Consider the following 26,019-nt stretch of genomic DNA (forward strand, 5'->3'; position numbering starts at 1 on the left):
TTGGTTTCTCTTTGTGTCACACCTTTAGTAGACATGCCATCATGACAGCTTGCAGGTATTGAACAGAACAAGTGAAAAGGTCAGACATGAGGTGGAATTCTTGTATTGCTGGCAAATGGATACTGAAGCAGGACATCCAAAGGGATGCCAAGACAAAACGAACAGTGTCATGGTTGTTTAAGCCCCCCGAGGCCCTCCTTAATCTGCCAGGGGAGCCCAAATGGCAAAGATGTCTGCAGAATTCAACCCCCCTAGGGGTTTCTTTTATTGGGCAAGTTTTAGAGTTCCAAAATCTTCCCCTGCACTGCTGAAGCTGCTCAGAGGAAGGTCGGATGTCAGGGAATGAGGATTAAGTGTCCAGCAGGTCCTGGGTGCTGCTTCAGCACAGGAGAGGGGGAGTCATGATTGAATTGGGGTAAGAGCTGAAAGTTACAGATCGAAAGAGCCAATGGGAAGAGCTGGCTTGTCTCAGCAGCCTCCCTCCCAGTCTTAAGTGGAACAGACAGCTCTGTCAGAGGTCCATAACCTCGTTTCTGAGCCAACCACAATCTCTTGTTGGTCTCAGTGCCTGAGCAATCCTGGCTGGAGGTCAGCTAAACTGCAGCACCAACCTTGGGCAGCAAGTGGGGAAGGGCAGGCGGAGTATCTGAAAAGAACTGTGCACACCCCGCTGTGTGATCTCCAAGCTAGGTTCACAAACCATCCGAAGAAGCAGTCCTGAATCTATTGGTATCCACCCCACCTTCCCATCTGCCCGGCACCAAGGCCGATAAACCAAGAAAGAGTTTGTGCAAGTAACCTTGGCTGAATCTGCTGGCCTTGCTCTGCAACTCAAGACACCTGTTGGAAGAGCTGAAGACTTTCCCTAAAGGAAGCTCATGCCAGGGTGTGGGGCACCACAGCAGCCATGAATAAGAGCAGAAAACCTTCCAAAAGAGCTGCTGCCCTGATGGGCTAAAGGCTCCAGAGGCCCCAGGAACAATGGCTTCTTTGCCTACCTAGACCTCTGAGACGCTCGGGGTGCTGGCTGGGCCCATCTGAAATGATTGGGGGGGAGCCTTGGCTGGGTCCTGTTTCTTCTGTACTGGAGTCAATCTGAGGAGCAGAAATGGTCTTTCTTCTGGCAGGGAATGGGTGGCTGTTGCCCTATGCTGGAGAATGGGAAAGAAAGGCTTTGGGGTGGCCAGAAGAGCAGCCCACCTGAGGAGCCTCGCCAGGGGGTGATGGCTGGCTCAGGGAACTGAAGGGGTGGCAACATTGCCCCCCTTTCAGTTCTCAAGCTGCTCTTTTGCAGCTGTGAGCACTTGGCAGCCAATAGAGCAGCAGGAAGTAGGGCTGCACAGGCGGGAGGGTCTTGGGGGTGCTTGATTCCTTCTGGCTGAGGGTGCTATAGAGATCATGCTGTACTGGGGTCCTGGCCAAGGATCTGCCCATGACAGGCCCCCTTATGTTTGCCTTGCAGAGGGGAGCAGCCTGTTCGATGTGGCCTCCAGCAAAGGCTTCATGGAATCCTTACCGCCTTTGGCCAGCTGCTTCCACGAGGACCAGCCTGCCGATAGGCCCCCCAGTGAGGAACTTCTCAGCATGGAAGAAGTGGGCCTGCAGGGCTTCATCCCTTGGGGGGAGCTCCTGGCAGTGAGCGAGGAGGAGGCAGTGGGACCAGAGCAGAATCGGTTGGAGGAGGCCCCAGCGAAGTGGGAAGAGCAGTCGAAGGAGGGAGAAGGGCAGCCGTGGGGCCTATGGGGCCCAGAGCCAGAGCCAGACGGGCTGAACAGCAAAGAGGTGTGAGAGATCTTGCCTAAAAGGCCCCCGAGTGAGGGATTCAGGGACCTTGCCTGGGGAGAGAGGGCAGGGCATCTTCTGCTCCTCAGCAGCACCTGGGAGACTGCCATTCGACCAGCCAAGGCCCAGAGCGATGAAGACTCCAACATGGAGCCATGTTGCCCCAGTGGAGCTGAGGAAGCTTCAGGAACAGCCCAGGGGACTGTGCACTCCAGGTTTTCCCTGGGGTTCTGTTGAGGCCACGGAAGCAGCGATCGACGTGGCTTTGGCCTTTGGTTGGCATAGAAAGCAGATTGGCCTCCCTGAAGCCTCTTTCCAGCCTTGCTGGAACCACCAGCAAGGTGGTGAACCAGGTTTTCTTAGGAAGATTCACATCAGTTGCTGAGTGGGGGTGGGGGGTGTTACCAAGTGCAAATAGTAATATATTCTATGCATCAATGGTTGGGGGGAAGATGTCATGTCCAAAGTGTTGGTGGTTAAGATTTCTGTGTTTCCCTGTTTCTGAATTATGACACACTCGCTAAGTCCTTGTGTTGTAGGTACAATCTGTAGTAAAGCACTCTTGGCCCTGGTTGCATCATTATTCTCTGCTGGACTGAGACGTAGAGCCTCATTAGCCTCTGGGGAGGCAGGAGAGGGATGTGGAAAAGGGGCCCAAGAGCAGAGCCTCCCTGGGCAGGAGCAGTTTGTCGTGAAGGAGTTGGAGGAGGAGGCGAACTCATTCCAGGGCCTCCAGCCTAGAGGAAGGCAAAGCAGCTTCAATCTGAATGGAGGATCAGGTCTCGGGTTCTTGGCAATGGCTTGAAATGGTTCCGGACAGGCTGCTTCTCCAAAGCCTGGTGTGGTCATTCTGGCAGTGCTTTTTCAGTAGATCATTTGCATCTAAGGAAGAGGCAGACGAAACGAGTTAAAAGTGGATTGCTATAACATTCCATGTTTGAGCTGCAGCAACTTTGTGGCGGCACCTCTCTGGAGAGACCGCAGGCCCTTCACATGCCAGGAGGGACCACAGATTGAAGAGATGCCTGTGGGTGTTATCTCAACTGGAGAGCCCTCTGGCGGCATTCTTGCCACAGCTGCAAGGCAAGATGGTTTCCTGTTGGCAGACGCTGCTTCCCCTTTCCCCTGGTCTGGCAGATGGGGGGGGGGAGAGCTTTCTAGCTGTCCTTTTCTTGCTGAAGGAGCTAAGGCAGCAGGAGGGGGAAGAATGAAGGGTGCAGGGCAGTTTGGTTGCTCCTGGTGGAGGGAGTTCAAGCAAGAGGCTCTGTGGACAAACAGACTCCTGGATGTTGAGATGACAGTTAAACTGCCAAGACCCCCAGGGTGGGGTGGGGGGCTTCCTAGGAAAGGTGGTGTGCTGAAATCTCTGATCAAGTTGCACAAAGGGTGGAAACAGGCAGCTGGAATAAAAGTGTGCCGCGTCGGGGAGTTTGTGCAACTGGAGATGGAATGTGGGCAGATCACGTACAATAAAGGCAAAATAAATCCTTCTAAACACTGTGATGACTCAGAGCTGTTGCATACCACAGCTGCCCCAAAGATCGCTGCACCGTGCTGGGGGTGTCTTTTGCTGCCCATTTCAGTTTTCCCCATCAACACTTCTGGCTGATTCTCCCCCCCCCCTCACCCCGATTGCTACCATCCAGAGCACAGAGGAGGGGGGAACTCCCTGAGGCCAGCCGAGGGGCAGAGGTGGGTATGTGGCTGAACTAGCTACAGTCCTGCTAACAGCTCAGATCCTGGGTCCTGGGAACAACAGGGAGGGGGAACAGCACCAACTGCAGAGAAGTGCCAGTGCTGTGAAGCGAGGAGAACTCTCTTCACAGGGAAATGGCTTCCAAGGCCCACCAAGCCCTCCAGGATCAGAGGACAGTCCCAGTTGCCAGGCTCGGGATCAAAAATAGGGCTGGGCCACCTATCTGGTCATGTCAGAAGTGGGGAGTGCAAACTCTATGAAGCCTGAGGAAGGGCTTAGTCTTCCAGGTGTGGCCAGGTCCAGGAATCAAGCACAGATGCCTTCCTTCTTCATGCTGGCTGACTAGCCTTCACTCGCTGCCTGTTGTTTTAGTTGTCCTGTTTAAGGCCTCTCTCACTTCCCCCAAACTTGCTCCCCAAAAAGATCCCTCCGATTTCCTCCTTGACCCCAAAACCTGTGGGAATCTCTGTCCATAAAGAGTGGCAATTTCTCTCTGCTCCTTTCTTCAGCCCAAGAGGAGTTCTTTAGGGTATTTGGGGGACTGAGGGGGAAATCTGTGCAATCTCTAAAAGAAAGCGTTGCCCAGCTGTTACATTGCCAGCAGCTGGAGGGAGTGGGAGAGAGAGAACAAAGAAGCAAAGAAGAAGCTGGAAATCCCCCTCTACCTGAAGGTGACCCCTAGTTCCCCTTTCCCAGCCAGACTCACAGCACCAAAGAGAGACCCACAGCACAGTCGCTCCTTCTGTGCTGCTTTCTCCTCCAGCACCCCCGTCATGGGGACCCAGCCATTGACTCAGAGCGTCTTACGTACAACATCAAGCTATTCCACTGTGCTGTGGTTTGTTAGGGCACAGCCCATTCAGGACCTCATGTTCCTAATTCTTAATGTGCCCAGCTGTGGCTGGATTGAGGCAGGGGTCACAGAGCCATTCTGTGGCCATTCTTGTGGCCAGATGCCTTCAATCGAGAGGAACTGGGCCTTGCTGGGCCAAAATGGTTCTCTTGGCCTTGCGATCACCAGCGCGCTGGAGGGAGAGCCTCACACAGATCATGTGGTTAATGTTGCTTTATTGGTCAGCGCAGACCCATTCCTTTGCGGTTATTAGCATTACAGCGTATTGCACACAGAAATGAAGGAAGGCGAGATGTTGGAGGGGGACAGATCTAATGGGGAGCCAAAGGGCCAGAGGAGAACTGTGCTGTTTAGGTGAGACTTCCACCACACTCAGCAGATGTGTGGCTTCTCTTTCTTTGCCACGAGGCCAAGTGAGTCAGAGGAACAGGAGTACTCGGTACTAATTGCCACATGCAGGAACAGCAGAAGCAGTATTTTTCTCATTGGGCTGCCAAAGGTCAAATTGGTTCTCATGGCTAAGGATGAGCAATCATTTTTATAAATTTTGCCGTAAAATGGGCAAGGGGAGACTGCTAAAGCTTGCTTCAAAATTACAAAATATTGGAGTGACTCTCAGGCAGGGCTGTGTGAGGAAGAGGAGGAGGAGGAGCAGCAGATGGGTCAGAGTCCTTCTATTGCCTAAGAGGAAGGAACAGTTCTTTGTCTCCCCCCCCCCTTAGCTTCAGCTTCTAAGACACATTCATAAGTGGGTCAGTACATTCACTTGTCTAACTACAGACATACACTTGGTCTGCTAGCTAAACACCAGTCAGAAGGGCAGCAATTCAAGCCACGAGAACCACAAAGGTTGGCATGCATTTCCCCTCATCCAGAACCAGATGTCCCAAGGCTGATCTGGGCTCCTGCAGACCAAAGAATTCAAATGTGATGGGGGAAGGCTAATTCTTCATCCTGTCAGTTTGCAGCATTTAGAAACGTGAGTACCCTGTGACCTGGGAGTTAAGAGCCTACAATAAAAGTCAAAACATTTTAAACAGAAATGCAAAACAACTATACCTGTACATGAAAAAGTACATATCATTAAAAATTAATAAATTAAACAATAACTGGAAAAAAATACCACTGCTCTATTTCTCCTCGGCTGCCCCCTCCTTTCAAGAGTGCCAGGTATCATCTGGTTCTTCCAAGCTGATCTGTACCTGCAGAGGACAAAGGGAGGCTTTCTTGCAACCTGCTCAGCACTGTCACACAGGACAGTTCCCAATGCCTGCTGCCTCAACCGCCAACCCATCCCAGGCAGAGACGTGGTTGTGCTGATCCAGAAAGCCCTCATCACAGAAAGCGAAAGGTTTTGCTTTCAGCTGGGCCTTTGAGAGGATGAGAGCTGTGGGCGGAGTGGCAGACGCCATCCCAGCCTCAGGTCCTTGGACAAGGGCAAAAAGGCAGCCTGGGCACAGTCCGTCACAGGAACCTCCCCCATTCAAATTATTGTGCCACGGAGGGGAAGATGGGTTGTGCCATCTCTCTGAAGGGTCTGAGGTTGCCAAAGTAGCATTTGCCACTTTGTTCTCTTGAGACAGTCTCTTCGGTTCAGCTTCCCCAGAAAGTAGGGCCTTGTGGCCACCTCCTTGCTTGGCTTGCTCTAAAGGGCAAGAGCCTTGCCTTCTCCATCAGGGCCTTTGTCCTCTTCCAGCGTGGTCCCCAACATTCCCTCCTAGGGTTGCCCAAGAGCCAGATCCACGAATCCAGCAGGAGGGAACTCAGCCATGGATGAGAAGGAACAGGGCAGACGGGGCAGACAAACCAAATCAAGGGAGCTGAACTCCTTGGTAGCAATTCCAGGGAGAGCAAACAAGTGGTGGGGCCACTCTGCACATGTATCCAGGCGTGTGGGACAGGTCTTGGGGGCTCTGGCAAGCAAGAACCACACACGGATGGAGTGCTGCTCTTGCTGAGTTCAGCTGACACTCAGGAAAGGCAACAAATCAAGCAGTGGGGAGCAGATGGGTCTTCCAAGTGCTGCGTGGGAGGGGAAGGAGAGGAGGGGAAGCTCAGGCCTCAGAACTCGATCTTGCATGCAGGGAAAGACTCATCCTGCATCACCACAGTACTGCTGCTGGCCAAGACCATGATCTTCAGCTCCTGCTGTTTCTCATGTGTCTGCTGGTACCATTCCCGTGTCACTTCTGTGTCATGGGTTGGGATTAGGGTTACCTGGAAACAATAGATATGGACCACGTGTGAAAAGCTTGTGGACTGCACTGAAATTCTGGCCACCACCAATCCTGAAGAAAGGGAGGCCAGCCAGGCACCTACCTGGAGATTCTCCCCCCACTGGGCTTTTCCCTCCAACAAAGCATCCAGGACAGCACGACTGGGCTCCCCACTACTGGAGTCATTCCCACTGACAACATAGTAAGAAGCTCGGACTCTCCTGAAGAACTCTTGGTCTGCGTTTTTCCCACTGCAATGGTTGGGGATGTAAGCCAAGTCCATGTAGACAGCTGGTCCAGGTGATGTGCTTTTGGGGCTGCTGGAAACTTGTGGAGAGAAAATGGAAGCTTTTGATAAAGGATGAAACAATTGGAAACTTTTTCTTATTATTTGGCTGGAAGAAACAATCTAAGAGACATCTTTTTTTTTACATTTTACTAAATTTGATCTTTTCCAATAGCAAAAGTATGCTAGGTAGTCACAAAACAGGACTTTAGATAACCTTTAGAACTTGGGACTGGGCCAGAAATAGTCCCAAAGCCCGGCCAGCTCCCTAAAGGCTGCCGGGTGCCATTGGCAAGGCCCCTCCTGGATTCTTCTAACCCCCATGAAGCAAGGGCAATCCTTGCAGGACACATCCCAATAACCAAAGGACAATTTGCTTGGTAGTAACCGGCATTCTGCTTTTCTGCTAATCTGTTCACATTCACACACAAGGTTGAGTATCTGAACTGGCATCTTTTAAAATTCTTTTTAGTGCCATTTCGATGGAAAGCAATCTTCCCAGGCATAGTTTTTTCTCATAACCACTGAAATGATAGTTGTATAAAGATGCTGGAGCACACCCACTTTCTTGCCCTTATGAACTACCTAAACAAAGTGAGATTGACCTAGAATTGCATGATCTCTTCCACTATAAAAGTTTGCTGAGAAATGTAGGCAAATAAACTTTCTGCTGTCCTCTCTTAGACCTAGGAGAGATAATTTGGTTTCTTGAAAACTGATGGTGTGGAAGCTGCACTATGCCAAGTAGACTTGGCAGAGTAGAATAGTTCCAAAAGAATAGGAATGGCTACTAATGAGGCTTTGACAATGTAAGCCACAGTAGGCATTCCAAAGAAGGCTAGAAGTCTTCAGGATTGAAACCTGTTTCTGATCTGGGCACAGCACCAGGAGACTGAAAGGCCAATCTTATTTTCTCAATAGGACCAAGTTTGGGAAGCTCATCAAATTTACAGATGACACAAAGCTGGGGGGGAATCTCTAATATTTCAGAAAATGAAGCTCGAGCATTGGGCCCTTTCCAACAAGATGCAATTCAGTGATGAGAAAAGTAAAATCTTACATTTAGATAAGAAAACCAAACGCACAGGTATAGAATATATGGTACTTGGGTCAATACTAGTAACTGTGAGAGAGATCTAGATGGCCTAATAGATCACTCCTTGAATATGAGCCAGCAGCTGCCAAAAAAGCCAATGCAGTTCATCAGCAGAGGGATAGCATCAAGATCACAGGAAGTGATAGTACCACTCTATACTGCATTAGCGAGGCCACACTTGGAATGCTGCATCTAGTTCTGGTCAACACGATACAAAAATGATGAGGATCTAGAAAGTGTGTAGAGAAGAGCAACAAAGACAAGTGGTCAGGAGGCTAAATCTTATGTTCAGCTTAACACTTGAAGGGAGACATGACAGCAGCCTTCCTATACTTGAAAGGCTACCATTGATCAATTCTCCATAGCACCAGAGGGCTGGACAAGAAGCAATGGGTGGACGCTTGTCAGAGGGAGATTCAATCTGGAAATGAAGAGGAATTTCCTGACACTATTAAGCAGTGAATTAACATGTCTTCTGGAATGGTGGACACTCTGTAGCTGGATGTTTTCAAGAAAAGATTGGACAACTATTTGTCTGAGGTTGTATGAGGACTCCTGCCTCGTCTCTTCCAACCATGTGATTCCATGCTTCTATGAAATGCATAGATTGAACCCTCAATGGTTATTAGTCTCAATAGCTGTTTACAAATTCCTTATTGCAAAGGTAAAGGTTCCCTCACACATATGTGCTAGTCGTTCTTGACACTAGGGGGCAGTGCTCATCTCCGTTTCTAAGCCTAAGAGCCAGCGCTGTCCAAAGACGTCTCCGTGGTCATGTGGCCAGCATGACTAAACACCCAATGCGCATGGAACGCTGTTACCTTCCCACCAAAGTGATCCCTATTTGTCTACTTGCATTTTACATGCTTTCGAACTGCTAGGTTGGAGGAAGCTGGGACAAGTAACGGGAACTCACTCCGTTACACAGCACTAGGGATTCAAACTGCCAAACTGCTGACCTTTCTGATCGACAAGCTCAGCGTCTTAGCCACTGAGCCACCGTGTCCCATCTTTAAATACTAGGGCTGTGAATAAGCTATGGAAGGGAGCTGTGCCCGCCTGTCCATGTTTGTGAGATAAGTTCTGCTTGACCATAGAACACACAGGGCTCCTCTTTTTCTCTCTCTGCCACTTAGAGGTAGCACACCCTGTGCCTATTCACACCGAACCATCCCACCTGGTTTTTGTCAGGATCCACCATAGGTCACTCTGTACTCTTTCCATTAGCAATAGGAACCAGAATTCAACTTCTTGACAGCTGACCAGTTGAAAATCAGGTAAAACTCCATATATTTCAGGATCTGGGCTTGCTGCTCAAGTTTATATTGGGCAGACCCCACCTGGAAACACTCAAGTCCGATTATTGCTCTCATCTTATTCACTTTTTGCAGAAAAACCTGCCTTCCAGTGTGATCCCTAAACATAAGAAATGAAGCCGTCTGGGGAGGCATATTCTTTTACACCAGTCACCACAAAAGAAATGCTGTTTCTGGGAAGTTCTTTGCCGGGGCCTTCTTAGTTTGCCTCCCTATAGGAATTATCGTTGGAACAAACCAAGGAAGGGGAGGGTTAGAAGTCTGTTCTCTATGGGTTTTGGTGAGGGATTTATAAATATGATTAAAACGATATACGATAACCAATCGGCAAAGGTAATGGTAAATGGTGATATGACAGGAAATATAGCGATTATGAAGGGAACTAGACAAGGATGTCCACTATTGCCATTATTATTTATACTAACACTAGAGATTTTGAATAGAGAAATATGACAAAATAAAAAGGTAAAAGGTATGAGGGTCAAGAAAGAAGAGTATAAATTACAAGCGTTTGCGGATGATTTGGAGTTTAGTATGGAGGATCCAATAGAAACAGGGCCAAAACTAGTTAAAATAATAGAAGAATATGGAGAAATTTGAAGATTAATAAAGATAAAACAAAAATTCTGGTGAAAAATATGACAGAAAAACAGAAAAGAGAGTTGTTGGGGAAACTGGACATACAGGTGGTGAAAAAAGTGAAATATTTGGGTATTCAATTGACATCAAGGTGTGGAACACTAAAGGAGGATAACTATTATAAGGTGAGAAAACAAATAGAAATAGACTTGGAAAGATGGAAAAACCTACAATTATCATTGATGGGAAGAATAGCAGTAGTAAAGATGAATAACCTACCAAGATTGTTATACCTATTTCAAACAATAGCGATAAAACTAGAAAAAACTTCTTTGAAAGTATGAACAAAATAGTGGGGAAATATATATGGCAAGGGAAAAAAGCAAGAATTAATATAAAAATGTTACAAGATGCAAGGATTCGAGGTGGATTTGGATTACCAAACTGGGAATTGTACTATCAAGCAGCGAGTTGAGCTTGGATGAAAGAATGGATTTTACTGAGAAATACAAGATTATTGACACTGGAGGGGCATGATTTGCAACTGGGTTGGCATGCTTTTTTGTGGTATGATAAAAGTAGGGCACATGGCTATTTTCAAAGACATGCAAGGAATGGACTATTAACAATATGGGGAAGAGTAAAAGGGAAACACTACTTAGAAATACCAATGTGGCTTTCAACAATGAAAGCACTGACACATTCAAATATTAGTAGTATGAAAAATATTGTTAGATACAAAGATATCTTAACAGAAAGGGGGGAACTAAAACAAAAATTAGAAAAGCAAGGGATTGATATAGGATGGTTTTCACAATTGCAAAAAACAATCAAGATATGAAAAAGATAAAGGGGAGTATGGTTTTAACTTAGGAAGTTCAGAGTTGGATAAGATACTTATGGAACGGGAGAAAGAATAATCAAGGAACTATATAGTTACCTATTAAGAACTATGCTAGAAGAAGTGGTAAAAGATACAATGTTAACTTGGGCAAAGAATTTTGGCCATACAATTGAACTAGAAAAGTGGCAACAACTATGGGAAAGGAATTATAAATTAACCATGTCAACAGCTTACAAAGAAAACTTATACAAAATGTTTTACAGATGGCACGTGTCACCGGGAAAACTAGCTAAGATGTTTAAAGACAAGTCAGCGAAATGTTGGAAATGTCAACAAGCAATAGGTTCATACTACCACATGTGATGGACATGTGCAGAAGCAAGGAAATATTGAACTAAAATAAGAGTATGGTTAAAGAAAATGTTACAACAAGAAATAGAATTTAGACCAGAGATATTTCTACTAGGTATTATCCCAGAGAAATTCAAGAAAGAGGATATCTATTTGATTATACATGTAACTACAGCAGCGAGAATTGTATTTGCCCAAAATTGGAAATTAAATAAGTTACCAACAGACGAAGAAATAATAAAAAAGATATTAATTGTGCAGAGATGAATAGGTTGACAATGAAAATAAAGGATAAAGAGGAATCGGAGTACTTCAAGACGTGGGGAGATTTTATGACTGGCTAGAGAAAGCAAGCTAGAAAAAAAAGTAGGGAGAAGATAAACTACCCAGCTGACGCATTATTAAATGCAAAAGAGGGGTGAAGAAGGGGAAAACAGAAAAGAAAATACTAAATATATAAGTATATATTCAAGAGCGAGATATAGGGTAGATTAGCGAAGGTAAGGGAATAAGAAATGATACTAAATTATATTTGGGTTTGCGGAAATACCATCCCAAGGAAACATAAACTGAGTTTTGAAATATACACCAACAATAATAGAAAAAGAAAGAGAGAAAGAAGGAGAGAATGAAAGGAAGATGGGGGGGGGGAGAAGAAAGAGGTAAGGAGAGGATGGAAGGGAGAGAAGGAGAGAGGGTAGGAATGCGAAGAGGAAGAGCAGGAGTAGGAGAAAGGGCAGGGAAGAAGGGAGGAGGAGGAGAGGAGGAAGGAAGGAAGTAGAGAAGGGAGGGAGAAAAGAAAGGGGAAATAAGGTGGTGTTATAAAAGGAGGAAGGGATAGTAAATAAAGCAACCCAAATTATACATTATAACTTATTAAAAGAAATAATAAATGTATAAGAATGATAAATGTAAAGAAGAATAACAATTATGTGAAGTTATACTTAAAATGGTATGTCAGAGAATAAAATAAAAATTCTTTGGAAAAAAAAGATGTAGTCTCTTCTCTGTCTGCTCTTTCCTCCACCTGAACTGTGTGAAATCCTCAAGACTGCAACTCAGAGCCATTAACTACCGTATTTTTCGCCCTATAAGATGCACTTTTTTACTCCCAAAAAGAGGGTGAAAATCTGGGTGCATCTTATAGGCCAAATGTAGCCACCTGGGCAGTGGTGGGTTTCTGCGGTTGGTCAATGAACCTGGAAGCTCCGCCCCTGTCACTCACTCGCAAGTCCTTGGTGTTTTTTTGCATCGGGGCTTGCTGCAAGAGAGAGGGAGCAAAGACCTTTTCTCTCTCTCCAATGTTCTTTCTTTCTCTTTCTATCTTTGTCTCTCTCTCTCCCTTCCTTCCTTTCTCTCTTACTCTTTCTTTCTCACTCTCCCCCCCCCCCTCTCACACATACATACGTACCTTCCAGTTGGCAAAAATTTCTGTTTTGCCAGCTGGGAGGCTGGCAAAGAAGCCTCGTTTTCCCTGCCGCCCGTGGCACTTCACTTGCTGCAACTAGGACAATGGGGAGGTGGGAGTAGCGCTGTCCGGGTTGCAGCAAGAAGGATCGGCTGCGGGAGTCCGGCAGAGCAGCGTGTGGAACTGCGCGGAGCCCCGGGGAGACGGGCTCTGCGCGCTGCTCTGCCGGTCTGCCGATCATCCGCTGACCCCTAAAGAAGAAGGATCGGCTGCGGGAATCCGGCAGAGCAGCGTGCGGAACCGCGCGGAGACGGGCTCTGCACGCTGCTCTGCCGGTCTGCTGATCATCCGCTGACCCCTAAAGAAGGATCGGCTGCGGGAATCCGGCAGAGCAGCATGCGGAGCCGCGCGGAGCCCCGGGGAGACGGGCTCTGCGCGCTGCTCTGCCGGTCTGCCGATCATCCGCTGACCCCTAAAGAAGAAGGATCGGCTGCGGGCAGTTGATATAAAATATTTTACTATAGTATTTGGTTCATAATCTTTTTTGTCTAGATTTTCCTCCTTTAAAATTGGGTGCGTCTTGTATTCCGGAGCGTCCTATAGGGCGAAAAATACGGTATATAGTTCCCCTAAAACAGTAACAATTCAAGTGGCTAAATAGACACCCACATGGGGTCTTCTACTATCATAAGAGCACTTGTATATGTATGCTTCCCATCAGGTGGTGCCATCACTATTCCTGAAAATAATCTTTGTCCATTAGTAGCCTTAATCACAGATTTGCTTGATCCACCTTTAAAGCTGTTATTAGATCTTGTGGTACTGAACTCCACAAGTTAACAATGTGGTATGTGTGTAAAGAAATCCCTTCCTCTTGTTTGACCTTAATCTCCTAACATTCAGATGCAGAAAACGCTCTGAGTTCCAGTATCAGGAGACAGGAACTCTCTCATATCTCTTTTTTCCCCTTCAGCAAAAAAACCTAGGTCACGAGCAGATTCCCCTTGTCCAAAGAAATTGTCCCTGCATGGATTACCATAGGACTGGAGGATCCCCCTGAAGCTCTCCCTTATTTCTGCATTGGAAAAGGAAATGAACTGCCCAGAGGGGGAAAGGCTAGTAGTGTAGGCTTTTGTGGAGATCATTCCTCTTAGAGAAGCCTTCTATATTCATGAACTTGGCAAGTGGCCAGCTGTCTCTTCACTTCTAGCTGTATCTAAAAAGGAAGCCTCATTAGCCTCCCTTGGCTTTTCAAAAGTACACAGGAAAATGTTCTGGTCAGATCAAGGGCATTAATAAGGCGTGCAGTAAAAATCATGTGCTCCTCCAGCAGAGCTTTCGTTCTGACATGGCCATACTTCCAACCTAGGATCCTGGAGGAGACACACAGGCACCTTCTAGACTGCCCAGCAAATTGCAGGGCAAGGGTACTATTCCACAGCTCCTCTAATCCTGAAAAGCCCCTGAAGGTCTCTCCCTTCAATTGGGCTCCTGTCAGAGACTAAAGGTTTGCTCTCATGCATTATGGCATGAAATTTGAGACCTATTATTTCTGGTAACCCTTACTTAATCAACTTTTACTGATTAGAACCTAATGATGAGATTTTATAATTTATTATAGCTAAGAGATGAGATATAGAAGAGGTATGTTGTTGAAATGTCAGAGAAAGTAATAAGTTGCTAATATTGTTTGTACTTGACAAGGTTAGTAATTATTTTATTTATCTTTTTTTATTCTCATTTTCCTTTCTTTGCCCTTTTTTGGTATTTTTATTCATTTGTATTATATATATTTTTTATCTTTGTATCTGTAAACTTCAATAAATTACTGGTATAGAACTGGACCATCTTGTCTCCTTTTTGTTCTCCCATTGCATGGATGGGGCGGAATGGCAGGGGCTAAGCAGCTGAAAGGCAACCCAGCAAAGGAGCAGGGGTTCTGGGAAGCCCAGTCCGAAGGCAGCTGCGCTTCCTTAGAAAAAGGAGCGTGACTGAGGGCCAGATTGAGAGCCAGGGGTTCTGAATGCGCCTGAAGTAGCAATCCCGGGTGCCTTGATTCACTAACTATCCCCCCTTTTTTCAGAAGGAAGACTTTAATAGGAGGCTACTGGAGAAGATTTCATGGGGATCTTCAAACTGGCAGCCCAGAATATTTGGGGAATGGTAGTTTGGGCTCCCTTGCCCATCCCTACCTGCAGGTCTATGAGATGAGCAAAGGAATCAGCTGGGCAGCTGGGCAGAGTCTGTCTCTCAGCTGTGAACAGTGAAAATTATACCATGGACTTCCAGCAGAAAGATCACTAAATGCCTGGACCATTTTGCACAATGTTTAAAATGTAAGCAAACAAGATGAGCTCCCAGCCCTGTGGAGGCCCTAAGCCAAACCGCTTCAGGCCCAAAAGGTTGTCTGCCTCCACAAATATCCCCAGAGCCGCTGGGAGCTAACTTCAGGCCATCGTCTTTTCCAAAGGATCTTGTATAACTAACTCATGGAGAGTTCTCTCACACCTCTGAGCAGAAGGGATAAATTTGCTTCCAAGGAAAGTAGCAGTCCCTAGTTCTGGATGCAGACCTTGGACTGACATCTTGGCTGGTCAATTCCTGTCCTCTCTTAGGCCTTGCAGGGGCAGCCACCCGCATTCAAGTCCATAGCCTAAATAAAGCTCGTGCCCTAAGGCGCTTTTCCAACACTTGGAGACTTAGTTGTGAACTCAGAGTCACCTGAATCATTGAGAATTTGAAGCTGTGCTTTCTTCAGGATGTTTTCTGCCCTGTGTCCCTTCATTGTTGAACACAGTGTGCAGGCTGTTGGGTGAAGGGACACAGGGCAGAAAAGCGTCCTGCAGAAAGGACAGCTTCAGGTGACCCCGAGGACAAACATAAACCTCCAAGTGCTCTCTACGACTCCCTAAAAGAATGGAAATGGCCAACTGTCTGCAAGGAATAGATAAATCCTTCCATTCCCCACCATCCAGTCAGAGCCAAAGAAGCTGCTTGGATAAGAAGCCAAACGTCTTCAAAGAAAAACAAGAAAGTCCAGTTGCCTCTTGAGAAAAAGCACCTTTGAGGCAACCCTGACTCAGATGACTGAGAGTCTCCATAGACATGGGCCAACAGCCATTTTCCTTCAGCAGCTTTAAGGCGTAATTTTCACTCCAGCTCCTTTTTCTTAATCTTGTCCTCAGCCCTGCAGTCTGATAGGAAGCTGGAAGAAGCTTCAAGATCAGCTTCACATAACATGGGCTTAATCTGCTTACTGGTTAACTCAAATTCTATCTTTGCAAATACGTTAGGGAAGCCCAAATAATTTAACTCAATTTAGCACTACTATACAGGTTTGCAGTTAAAATTAATTAGGAAAATAGTACCAAGTTGCTGATTTTTCTGTCTGGATCTGGAAGTGAGCCAAAGAATGCCCTCTGCCATGCAGATATCAGTGAAACAAAGGCTGGGGGAAAAATGACCCCAACCCCACATAAAATGGATGGGGTGTATGACAGAATGGCACTCCCGAAGCCTGGGTGCCGTCTTGCCACAGCCTTTTCATTAACCGAGGCTGGCAGCTAGCAGAAGTAGAGACGGGTTTCTCACAGATGTCAACTTCTGTATGGGAGAAAGCCTGAGCAGGGTCCAGAGAACCCTGCTGTGCTCCAAGGTGGACCTCCAGGGGCATTTCTTCCACACAAATTGCTTTCATGAGAAGCTGCAGAGACTGAAGAGAGATTTCTCGTCCTGCCAGGCTGAGGCTGCTGCTCCCTGACTTAACTCTAAGTGGGAGCTTAGAAACTGCAATGCATATTTTTGTCAACATTGCAAGCTGCACATGCATCCAGTAGGGAGAGACAGTGAACTTAAACTCTTGGATACGTAAACAAAGCCTTTAATTGTTTTACTGGGGCTTTGCTATTAGTAGTCAGAAAGGCAGATAAAACAATGGAGAAAGGAGGAGGCATCTAGCTTATTTAGCCCCTGTAATTAATTTTATACTGTCTAAAACATTTTATGGATAAAAATGAAAGTAGTAACCTCCCCTATATTGCTAATAAAGGAGGGAGGAATCGACCAGACTCTCTGCTGTGTATTGTGTTAATTCTTGTGACCTCACAAAGCCTCCTGATGATGAGGCTGACCTTTCAGAAGCAATAAAGGGTTGATGATATTTGGGCTCCTCTGCCCAAATAATCATTCCTCTGGAGGATCCGAACCTTTCCAATCTGTACCCTTGTTCATTCTTACCTGGGCCAGTTTTGACAGCATTGACGAGGCTCTTGCCAGGGCTGGTGTGGGCGCTTCGAGAACCCTCTTCTCGGTCTTCCATGGGTGGCTTGAGCAATTTCTCTTTCTTGGCCATCCCTGGTTTTGAAGACCTGTCCGATGGTTGTTTTATGGGACTAAGTAATGGTTTATCAGCTTTTTGGTATGGGGAGGAGGACTTGGACTTGCCCAGTAGCTTCTTCAATGCTTTATTTTTATCCTTCATGCCCTTCTTGGATATCTTGTCAAGTCTGTTCATGTTCTGCTCAATCAGCAACATTTCAGGATCCATCATGCAGACATCTGGATGTGGAGTCTGAGGCTGAGGGTCTGCCAAGGAAGCAGGTTGTGGGTCCTGGCCATACTTTGTGCCATGCTGGGAACTGCCTGCAGCTTTGTCTACTGGGAGATAATCAGTATCCTCATCTGAGTCCAGGGCTGCCTCAGCTGTAATTGAGGGGCATTCCTCTGTTTCAGGAGGAACATCTGAGTCTGACTGAGAAGCCCCTGAATCACTGGCAGAGGTGGGAGGAGTTTCTTCCAGAGCAGAAGTAGCTGGTCTATGGCCACCAGAAACTGAATGTGGCTTTCCTTTTACTGAAATAGGCCCTTTAACCTGTGAAAACTCACTGTCTTCTGATGAATCATGAGGACTTGGGTTGATGAATGATGGAGATAATTCACCCTTTCTTTGTTTACGTTCATAAGCTTTCTGGCCAGAGTTAGATATGGCTTTGAAGCCTGGTTCTACTGCTTGGCAAGTGTCCCCGTGCGCCTCTCTTTGGCTGCTCAACCGAGGATTTGGGAAGTCCTCCTGGGAAGGGCTCACCAGGGATAGGGGACGGCTCTGCCTTGCACAAACCTCCTCCTGCTCCTCCTTGACCCACCTAGATTTTTCTGAAATGGGTGATGAGTCATAGAAACTGAGTGGACTGAGGCTGACTTCTGTGGGGCCATTAACTGTCACTCCTGCCTCCTGCTGATCATGAAGAGAAGTGGCCAGGGCACTAGGAAGGGGAGTGGCTGCTGCTGGCCATTCTTGGGGGCTTGCTGGCTGTGGACAACAGCCAACTGTGCAAGTGGCTTCTGATGGCTGCCTGGCCTTTGTGCTGGCAGAGACCACATCCTCTACTGCATCTACAGCAGCCTCTTCTGAAAGCAGTGGAGGGGTGATGTGTGGGCTCTGGGCCTCTGAGATGAATTGGAGGCTGGGGAGGGGGCTGCCACCTGTTGGCTGCCCTGCAGAGAGAGGGGTCCCTGAGAAAGGTTCCTTAGGGGGGCTGGATGACTGTTTGTGAATTGGATACTCTGGGGATGTCCACAAAGGGAGCTTTCCTTCTTCTTCATATAGCTCTACGAAGGGGGAATCCCCTTTTTTTGATACCTCTAAGTATTCATCTTCTTGGCCTTTCCCTGAAGAAGCAGGTTCAGGCATGTTTAAGATGAGAGATTTATGTTCCAAGTGTGAGGAGAAACGGGCTTCATGTCTGAACAAGATGGATGGCTCATGCTTTTCCAGACAAGAAAGTTCAAATCCAGAGGAAGAACAATCAAGTCCTTTAGGAAGGAGGACGGGTCCCTTTGGGGAGTCCTTGTCTTTAGCAGAGGCTGCAGGTGAAAAGCTTTTGGGGTCAACATCATCCCAGGCCTTTTCCAAGAGGCTCTTTTGCTCTTCCTCCTTGGAGTGTTGTTCGATGGCCACCTGGGACATATTTGAGCCTCCTTCCTGTCTGCTGGGATCTGCAAGGCTGCCAATGGCTGTTTTCTTGGAGTGACTTCCCTCTCCCAATGACCCATCATAGACTTCTTGCCCTGGGACAGAGATGCTACCCTTCTCTGACACAGTATAGAGTTCTTTGTGCTTCACCATTGGAGACTCTGATTCTTTTTCTGACCTCTCCTTGGCACCTTTCTCCAGCTCTGAGTCACTAGCGCTATCTTCTCTTTCAGCTTTCTCATAATAAATATCTTTGGGATGAAAACCTATTGAGGACTCCTGCTCCTTACTGGGTTTTCTATCTGAAGGGCTCATCTTTTTAGGGGAAATGATTAGATCTTTCTGTTTAAACATGTCCCTGAAGGTCGTATCTCCCAAAGAGGAGGTAGGCTGGACGTTCATTGGGCTTTCTGGTGGGCTTTCTTTAGATTGTGTGTCTGTGGATCTCATGGAATGTGGATCCTGAAAACACTGCTCAGTAACCTCCGCATACTTAAAGGAATGCTCCATTGTAACCTTTGGCGAACTTGGGGATGAGAGTTCTTTCTCAGTAGGAGTGGAGAGGTAAGAATCTTCTTCTTTGGAGGAAATGGGGTAGAGGAATTCCTCCTTCTGAGGGCTCAATGCTTGAGCACTCTTGGTCACTGCATCCTTTCCAAGATGGCCAACATCTGACATCATCACACTCCTATAGACATCAGCATACTGGAAAGTTTTTTCATGAGGGTAGGGAGTTGGTTCCCTCTCTTCATTCTCTTGCCCTTTCTCACCTACCTTCGCTTTGGAATCGTGCAACCCCAAAGGACTGGAGGGGTCCAGAGCACCTGACCACATAGAGCATTTGCTTTGGCCAAAGGAGCGTGCGTCCTGTGAAGGGAGATCAAGATCCCTGCTTCCTCTGCAATCTTGGTCAGGATAAAACTGTCTCTTCTCCTCTGACCCTGACCCTGCATTCAGAAGAGCTGCAGAAGTCCTTGGCTGCTTTCTACTGGCATCTGTGTGATCAGTAGAAAGATGCTCAGGTGATTTCTCATCAGCATTTTGCTTTCCCTCCTGGGACTCCATAGCTTCACTCATGGGGTCAAAAGATGGATGCGGGGTCACTTTCTCCATTACTTGATTAGATTGAGGGAGAGGTTCTTCTTCTCCTTGCACTGAAGTGGGCATCTTAGCCTGGTGTGGAAAGGACAAAAAAGCCCATTCCAGACTTGATTTTGGCTTATTTTCAAGTTCAAAAGAGGGACTATTTTCAAAACTACAAAGCTCAGCTTTCTCTGAATTCAAGATCCCTTGATTGGGATGTGCTTGGGGAGCTGGCTTTTCTTTAAACATAGGCTTGTTATCTACAAATAAAAAGCCATCCTTCTCGTTGGGAGGGTCTTCCTGAAAGGAGCCATGTTCAGCATCCAAACTATCCTGTTTGGGAATGTCTTCACTCTCCACAGAGTGAATCTTTTCTTCCTTCTTAGCAGATATGTCTACCTCATCATCCAAAAATGTAGACTCTCCCTTTTCTTTGTCATATTTCAGTTGCTGTTCTTCGCATGGTACTTCCTTCATTACCTCTGGAAACCACACTTTCTTCTCGTAATTTATTTCTCTCAGATAAGGACTTTCTATTTTTGGAGATAGTTCATTTGTTTTCTCTTTCTTTCCTATAAATTGACAAGGTTCTTTCTCTCCAGATGAAACTTCCAAGGCACTGCTATCTAAAACTGGGCTCACTGATGTGAAGCTTGAGGACTTAGAGTCTGGAGATGTTTGTTTGGGAGACAGTTCCTTGCAAGTTTGTTTTTCTCTTAAGGAAGCTGATCTTTCATTTTCCAGAAAAGGGTCTGCTGAAGGCTTTATTATGGTGGCATCTAGAAATGGACTCTGCTGAAAGTTTAAAGAGGAACTGCATGGATCCTCTTTTATATCAGCTTCTGATCTTTCATCTGTACTTGGACTCTCTTCTGCTGAAGCTTGGTATTTAGTTTTAGGAGACGTTTGTTCCACAAGCATGCCCAATGATGTTTCTTTAGTAGGGCTCTCTTTCATAAGCAGAAGTGTAGCATCCCTTGGAGAAATTTCTTCTTTGAATAAATATGAAGGGGTTTCTTCATGAAGACTCAGAACAAATTTACTATCTTCTGAAGAAGCAGACTCTTTTTGCTCTAAGACAGTTTCTGTCAAATGCAAACCCTCTTGAAATATTTCACAGATAAAATTATCAGAACATGATGTCTTCCCAGGGGTTTCATCTGTAAAAGAAGATGCCTTTTCTTCCTCTGGTAAATTAATGATTTGTGAAGATTTTTCATCTTCAGATATGTCTGAAATTGCTTCCCATCCTTTTGGCGGAGGTATTTCTGAAGTAGAGAACTCCTCAGTCCCAGGCCTAACAACATGTTCATGGGATGCTTCCTTGGCAGTGCCGATATTTTTAGATGATGCATCTTTTAAGGTCTCTAGAAGGTTATCTTTAGTGGGAAGCTCCAGGTCAGAAATATCAATAGTTTCTTGTTTGTGGTAGAAGCTTATTGCTAGCTCCTCTTTCTCCAAATGCTGGCTCCTGACTTCATTCGGTACAGATAAAAATCCTGCACGCAGGATGGCTGCTGCTTCCAGGCCATGCAAGTCAGGAAGGCACATCTCCTTGATTTCATGATGCTCCCCCTCGCCTTCAAATGTTCTGGATACATTCATTGCTCTGTTGGGTCTTTCTATTTCAATCCCCATTATAGGAGATTTTGCTGCCTTTTCAAACATCTCTGCTTCTGCGGAGTCCAATTTTTCCTCTATAGGGGATTGATGAAAAGGTGTGTGCCCTGCACTAGTGGGGCCTGATTGGGTGGGAGATGCCATCTTGACTGTGCTATCATCAGGGCTTATGCAGCGATCTTCAGCATCGCCAGAGCCTTGTTGTACATGCAGCAAGTGTGCATTTGCTTCGCTCAAAAGCAGGGTAGTTTCTTGAGGTCCTTCCATAGATATATCACTTGAACTATCTCCCAGTGGCCCTTGTTGTAAAGACACCAGGGCATCATAATGTTCTTCTGCTTGCCAAGACCTCTCAAAGTGTGGAATTTCTTGCTGCTGCTGCTGTTGCTGTAAAACTTTCTTGCAGGCTTCAAGTTTTTGCTCATTTTCTATTTGACTGTGGAAGTCTTCTGGAGGAGGAGACTTAAAGCCTTTGTCCTCTTCTAGGGAAGATGTGGGAGAAATAGTACCAGCAGAAGGTACATAATCTAGGCCTTGGGTGACCTCTGTTCGAGAGGAAGGTATGCTGTTCACTGTATCCAACAGGAAAGAACTTTTGCCTGTTTCTTCTGTCTGCGGCGCTGTGGTTGAGGCAACTGATTGGTCTTCAGCGACAGAAGTGGCGAAGGAGGAAAGTTTGTCACATTCTGTAATGGATGTTGCTGAAGAGACATGCTCCTCTTCTGCCAAAGGGGCTGCCACAAGATTTGTAGGATAGGCAAGGATTTCAGGTTCCTGTCCTTTGGCAACCTCAGGTGCTGTAAGAGTCTGGATCCCATTGGCAGCTTCAAAGGTATCTGTCTGATCTGATCCTGCAATGTCATAACTGCCAATGTCTGGCTTGAAGTGTGCCATCTTCTCCTCTTGCTCATCATGGATCTCCTCATCCGAGATGGTCTGTTCTGTCTCCGAGTAGCCAGGGATGGTTTCGTCTTGGATGTAGGAAATATGTTCTCCTGATGGGAAAGGCATGCTTCCCAGATGAGAGTCCTCCCTTTCCCTTATCCCTGGTGACTTCCCAGGAACTTTGCTCGAGTTCACTCTTTCTGTCTTGTGTTCTTTTCCTTTCCCATCAGAAAGCAAAGATGGGTCTTGAGGCGGCTGAACTTGAGAAAGCTCTTTCTTTACTAACTCTTCGCCTTTTGCCTTTACATCATCTTCTAATGATCCTTCCAGCTCTGCCTTTTTAAACACATCTTTCTTTTTCAAGTTTGCGTCTTCTCTTGGGGACACCCAATCCCTTCCTGAAGCAGCAGTTTTTTCTTCCCTATGTGGTGGTATCTGATCTTTCCCTTTTCCTGGAAATTCTCCGACATTCCTTCCCACGTTCTCATCCAGTTCTTGCCCAAGAGGCTCTGCTAAGGTTACTTTCTCATTGGGTTTTTCAGATGATTTGCCTGCTTCCACCACCTCACCTTCTGGGGAAACAATTTCCTCCCCTGGCATAGCCAGAGAAGGAAATCCTGAACTACTGGTCCCTTTGGATATCAGCACCCCCTTTTCAGCAGCTAGGTCACAGGGATCCTGCCTTTCTGCATGCTTGGAAACTTCCTCTGCCACTGAAGGAGCAGAGGCAGGATGAGGTTCTTTTGGCTCTTCACAGTTCAGCTCCTCAAAATCCTTGGTCAGGTCCTCTGGTGAAGATATCACAAGCCTCTCCTCAGCTATAAATGGTGGGCTTTGAGGCTGCTGCTGGTTTTTTGGCACAGCTGGAGACTTCTGTTCTCCAGTAGTGCACTTTTCACTTTTGGTGCGAACTTTATCAGTTTTAATTCTACTGGGAACTTTTGCCTTGTATAAAGTCTTCCTTACTTCAGGGGTAAATGCCTTCAAGTCTGGCTTAGAAATTTTTTTCAACTCTGATTTAGCTTCTCTCTTTTTTTCATCTTTCCTTGAATCTTTCCTTTCTTCTTTTTTCCCATCATCTTTTTTAATCTCCCTCTTCTCCTTTTTAACATCTTTCTTTTCTTTGTCTCTCTTTTCTTCCAGTTTAGAAACTTTCTCTTTCAGATGTTTTTTGCCAACTTTGTCTTTGGCAAGTTTTCTTTTCTCAGCTTTAAGGGCATCACTGCAGTCCATTTTTACTTTCTCTGTTTTAACCAATTTCTCTTGAAGCATTTCAGAATGCTTTCTTTCAGTTTTAGCCTCTTTTACTGTCTCCATCTTCATCTCTTTAGAGCCCTCTTCAGTAACTACCTTTGTTGTAGGCGGCTTAAGAGATAATTTGAGGCTCTCTTTACTGTCTGTCCATTGTTTAATCTTGGACTGTTTAAGCACAGAAGAGGGTGTGACAGAAGCCATATCTTTCTGGGTAGCTACAGGATACTTCAGAAAATCAAGATGCTTGAGTTTCTCAAGACCTTCCAAAATCTTATTTTGTGGTGCATTTCCTGGAAACAAAACTCGTATAATTTTTTCTGTTGGTCCTGCAGGAAGCCACACTACAAGGGCGGTGATGGATGTTAGGTAGGGAACTGAAATCTCCCCTTCTTTCCCATTGCTAAGGATAATGCCTGTCTTGGCTTTACTGTTTCCAGTCCACTTTTGCATGAGAAACTGCATCTCCTTGCTCTCTTTGACGGGGTTCAAGATGTACATGTCCAATTTCCCAACACCCATTTTGTGGAACAGGGTGATTGGCTCAACAGTATTGGTGACCACTCTGTAGAGAGGCTCTGGCTTGATGCTTAGCCTGTTGAGGTACTGCAGGGTCAGGCTGGCTTCTGCAATGCTTCTTTTAACTTTCATGGATGACTCTGGCATTCGAAGCTTCTCAGGAACATTGAAGAAAACCACCCCAAGCTCTGGGGACAGAAGGTTTTTTATCCAGTCACTGTAGTTAGTGGATCCCTGTGACTGCTCTTCTTCCTGCTCAGCAATCTTCCTCTGCAAGAGTCCATTAATACCTGGGAGATTGTCAGCTCCAATGTGGGTCAGGAGAATTGAGTCAATCCTATCCAGATGTCGGACCAGTTTCCAGAAACAGGACTTCCTGTCTGAACCACCATCAACCAGAATGTTGAATCCGTTGACAGCAAAGAGAGCAGAGTCCCCTCTTCCTCCTGGGAATATGTAGCAGCAGGGCTTGGAGAGCTTTAGAAACCCCCCAGAGGTTGGGGGTTCCAGAAGATCAAAGGGGGATGGGACATCCACTGTCTCAGAGACATATTCAGCAAATTCAGATATCCCATCCATCTCAGGCAGGACTGGATCAGGATTAACTCTCAGGCAAAAAAAGTCTTGGAAACTGGAGTGTCGAAGATTTCTCCAATCCCCTTCTCCGAAGCACGATATGGTGAGGGAGGTTTTAGAAGCTGGATCGATATTACTGAGAAGCTGGGCGACCTACAAGAGTTTAAAACAAGTTAAAATAATGAAATCTTCTTGATTAAGTTCAAAAGTTATTTTAGTGAATACTATGCAAATTCATCATAATTAAAAAAAATACTACACAATCAATCAATAATCTATAGATCCGTCTGTTACTCCTGGATAACCTACAACTATTTTTAGTAGAAACTTGTTTATTTATTAAATTTATATGAAATATAGGCATAAATTTATGTTACATTTATATGAATTATACACATAAAGATGCTATTTAATCATTATATTGACTAGAAGAGCAGGTACTAGAGAGGAATTTTTAAAGAATCTAAGAAAGTATCTAAGATCTCTGGAATATATAATTTATACAGTTCAGATGATGGAAAACATGCTGAATGTTTCTGAATTAATGTCATGTGGCGAGTCTCCATATAAAAATGTCTCCAGCGCAACAACTCAAACTGCTAGTGCCAAAGGTAGCTGCTAATGGCTTAAGACAAAATTTACTAGACTCCCAAAATTAAATTCAAGGTGGTAGGGACTAGTGGCAAGGGAACAAAGCCATCTGATTCAATTGGAATCCAAGTTTACCCACTCATGAAGCTTACCTCTGGATCTGCAAATATGCCGGTGAGTTTCTGGTAGGTGAAAGTCCCAGTCTGCAGAATCAAATCGCCTCCCTGGTCAGAGGTTTGCCCACACAGGACTAGCAGCTTGTGGGCAGAAGGGTCACATATCAAAGAACGGACCTGTTCACATCAGAGATGGATTTCAGCTTCCTATTCATGACTTCTGGGTTTTCAGAACTTTATAACAGAAGTGCCCCACCTCCCCCAAGGTTTAGAAACACCTGCCAAGCTCTGTGATGTTTTTGGACTCGTATTCACCCAACCGTTTTAAGGAGAATCAATACACTGCAGTTAAATAAAGAGGAAGAGCAGGAGGTCAGCTTACTTTTTAGAAGGCAGGGCCTGGATGCCGTAGCTAAGCACACAATTTTAAGGAATGGCTCAAGACATTTACCCGTTTTAGCTCATATTTGACAGGCCATTGTACAGTTCCGTTGCAACAACTGTGACAAAACCAGACATGCTGGCCTTGTATGTTTTTACCTCTGACACAGTGCTCCCCTCATCAGGATTGACTAAGATGACGGTGTCCAGGTCCTCACTCTGGTGGTGGAGGGTCCTCTGACCTGGAGAGAAGGAGAGAAGTTTTGTTTTTCAAATAGATCTGCCAATTGCAATAGGTCCCATTTGCTTCAACACTCAAGGCCATTATTGACCAGGTCTTTGCTGAATTCTTCAGGTGGAAAGTCTTCAAGTCTAAAGTCAATTATGACTACTCATGTTGATATTTTCTCCCATTCGTTCTCCTGAAATATGAACCAACTGCAAGGAAATTTCACTTGGTCTTCAGGGCGTCTGGTGGGAAATTATGGCAGGCTGATATCTTTGAAGGAGCCGTGAGCACTGTCTGGAAGGTGCTTTCTGGTTAATGTACAGTTATTATACAATTGTATAATAAATTGCACTCTGGACAGCAGACCCTC

General features: G+C 45.9%; 2 protein-coding genes across 7 annotated transcripts in view; one reads left to right on the top strand and one right to left on the bottom strand.

Moving 5' to 3' along the window:
- Window positions 1–3,251, top strand: part of PPIP5K1 (diphosphoinositol pentakisphosphate kinase 1) — a 53,002-nt gene extending 49,751 nt beyond the window's left edge. For 4 of the 6 annotated variants that reach the window (XM_081964420.1, XM_081964416.1, XM_081964417.1 and 1 more), the window contains one exon: window positions 1,463–3,251. In XM_081964420.1, coding sequence (XP_081820546.1) covers window positions 1,463–1,788 — 326 coding nt within the window. In that variant the 3' untranslated portion in view covers window positions 1,789–3,251. The remainder of the gene's footprint in view (window positions 1–1,462) is intronic. The other 2 variants (XM_081964415.1, XM_081964419.1) reach the window with 2 other exon arrangements.
- MAP1A (microtubule associated protein 1A) lies at window positions 2,643–25,662 on the bottom strand. The gene is made up of 5 exons (XM_081964414.1): window positions 25,580–25,662; window positions 25,076–25,216; window positions 16,664–24,485; window positions 6,651–6,874; window positions 2,643–6,548 (listed from the first exon to the last, which is right to left on the bottom strand). The coding sequence occupies exons 3-5, from the start codon at window positions 24,333–24,335 to the stop codon at window positions 6,393–6,395; spliced, it is 8,052 nt and encodes a 2,683-aa protein (XP_081820540.1). The 5' UTR covers window positions 24,336–24,485; window positions 25,076–25,216; window positions 25,580–25,662; the 3' UTR covers window positions 2,643–6,392.
- Window positions 25,663–26,019: the final 357 nt, after the last annotated feature.

The sequence above is a fragment of the Natrix helvetica genome, assembly GCF_964273705.1.
Source record: "Natrix helvetica genome assembly, chromosome: 12".
NCBI lineage: Eukaryota > Metazoa > Chordata > Lepidosauria > Squamata > Natricidae > Natrix > Natrix helvetica.

Excerpts from the sequence above, each read along its gene's own strand:
- MAP1A (XM_081964414.1), bottom strand. The coding sequence starts at position 24,335 with ATGGATGGGATATCTGAATTTGCTGAATATGTCTCTGAGACAGTGGAT. Across the intron at positions 6,875-16,663 it reads TGCTGTCAAAACTGGCCCAG|TTTCCAGCAGCCCCAAAAGC; the intron begins GTAAGAATGAAC and ends TCTCTCCACAAG. Across the intron at positions 6,549-6,650 it reads AGTGGGGGGAGAATCTCCAG|GTAACCCTAATCCCAACCCA; the intron begins GTAGGTGCCTGG and ends TATTGTTTCCAG.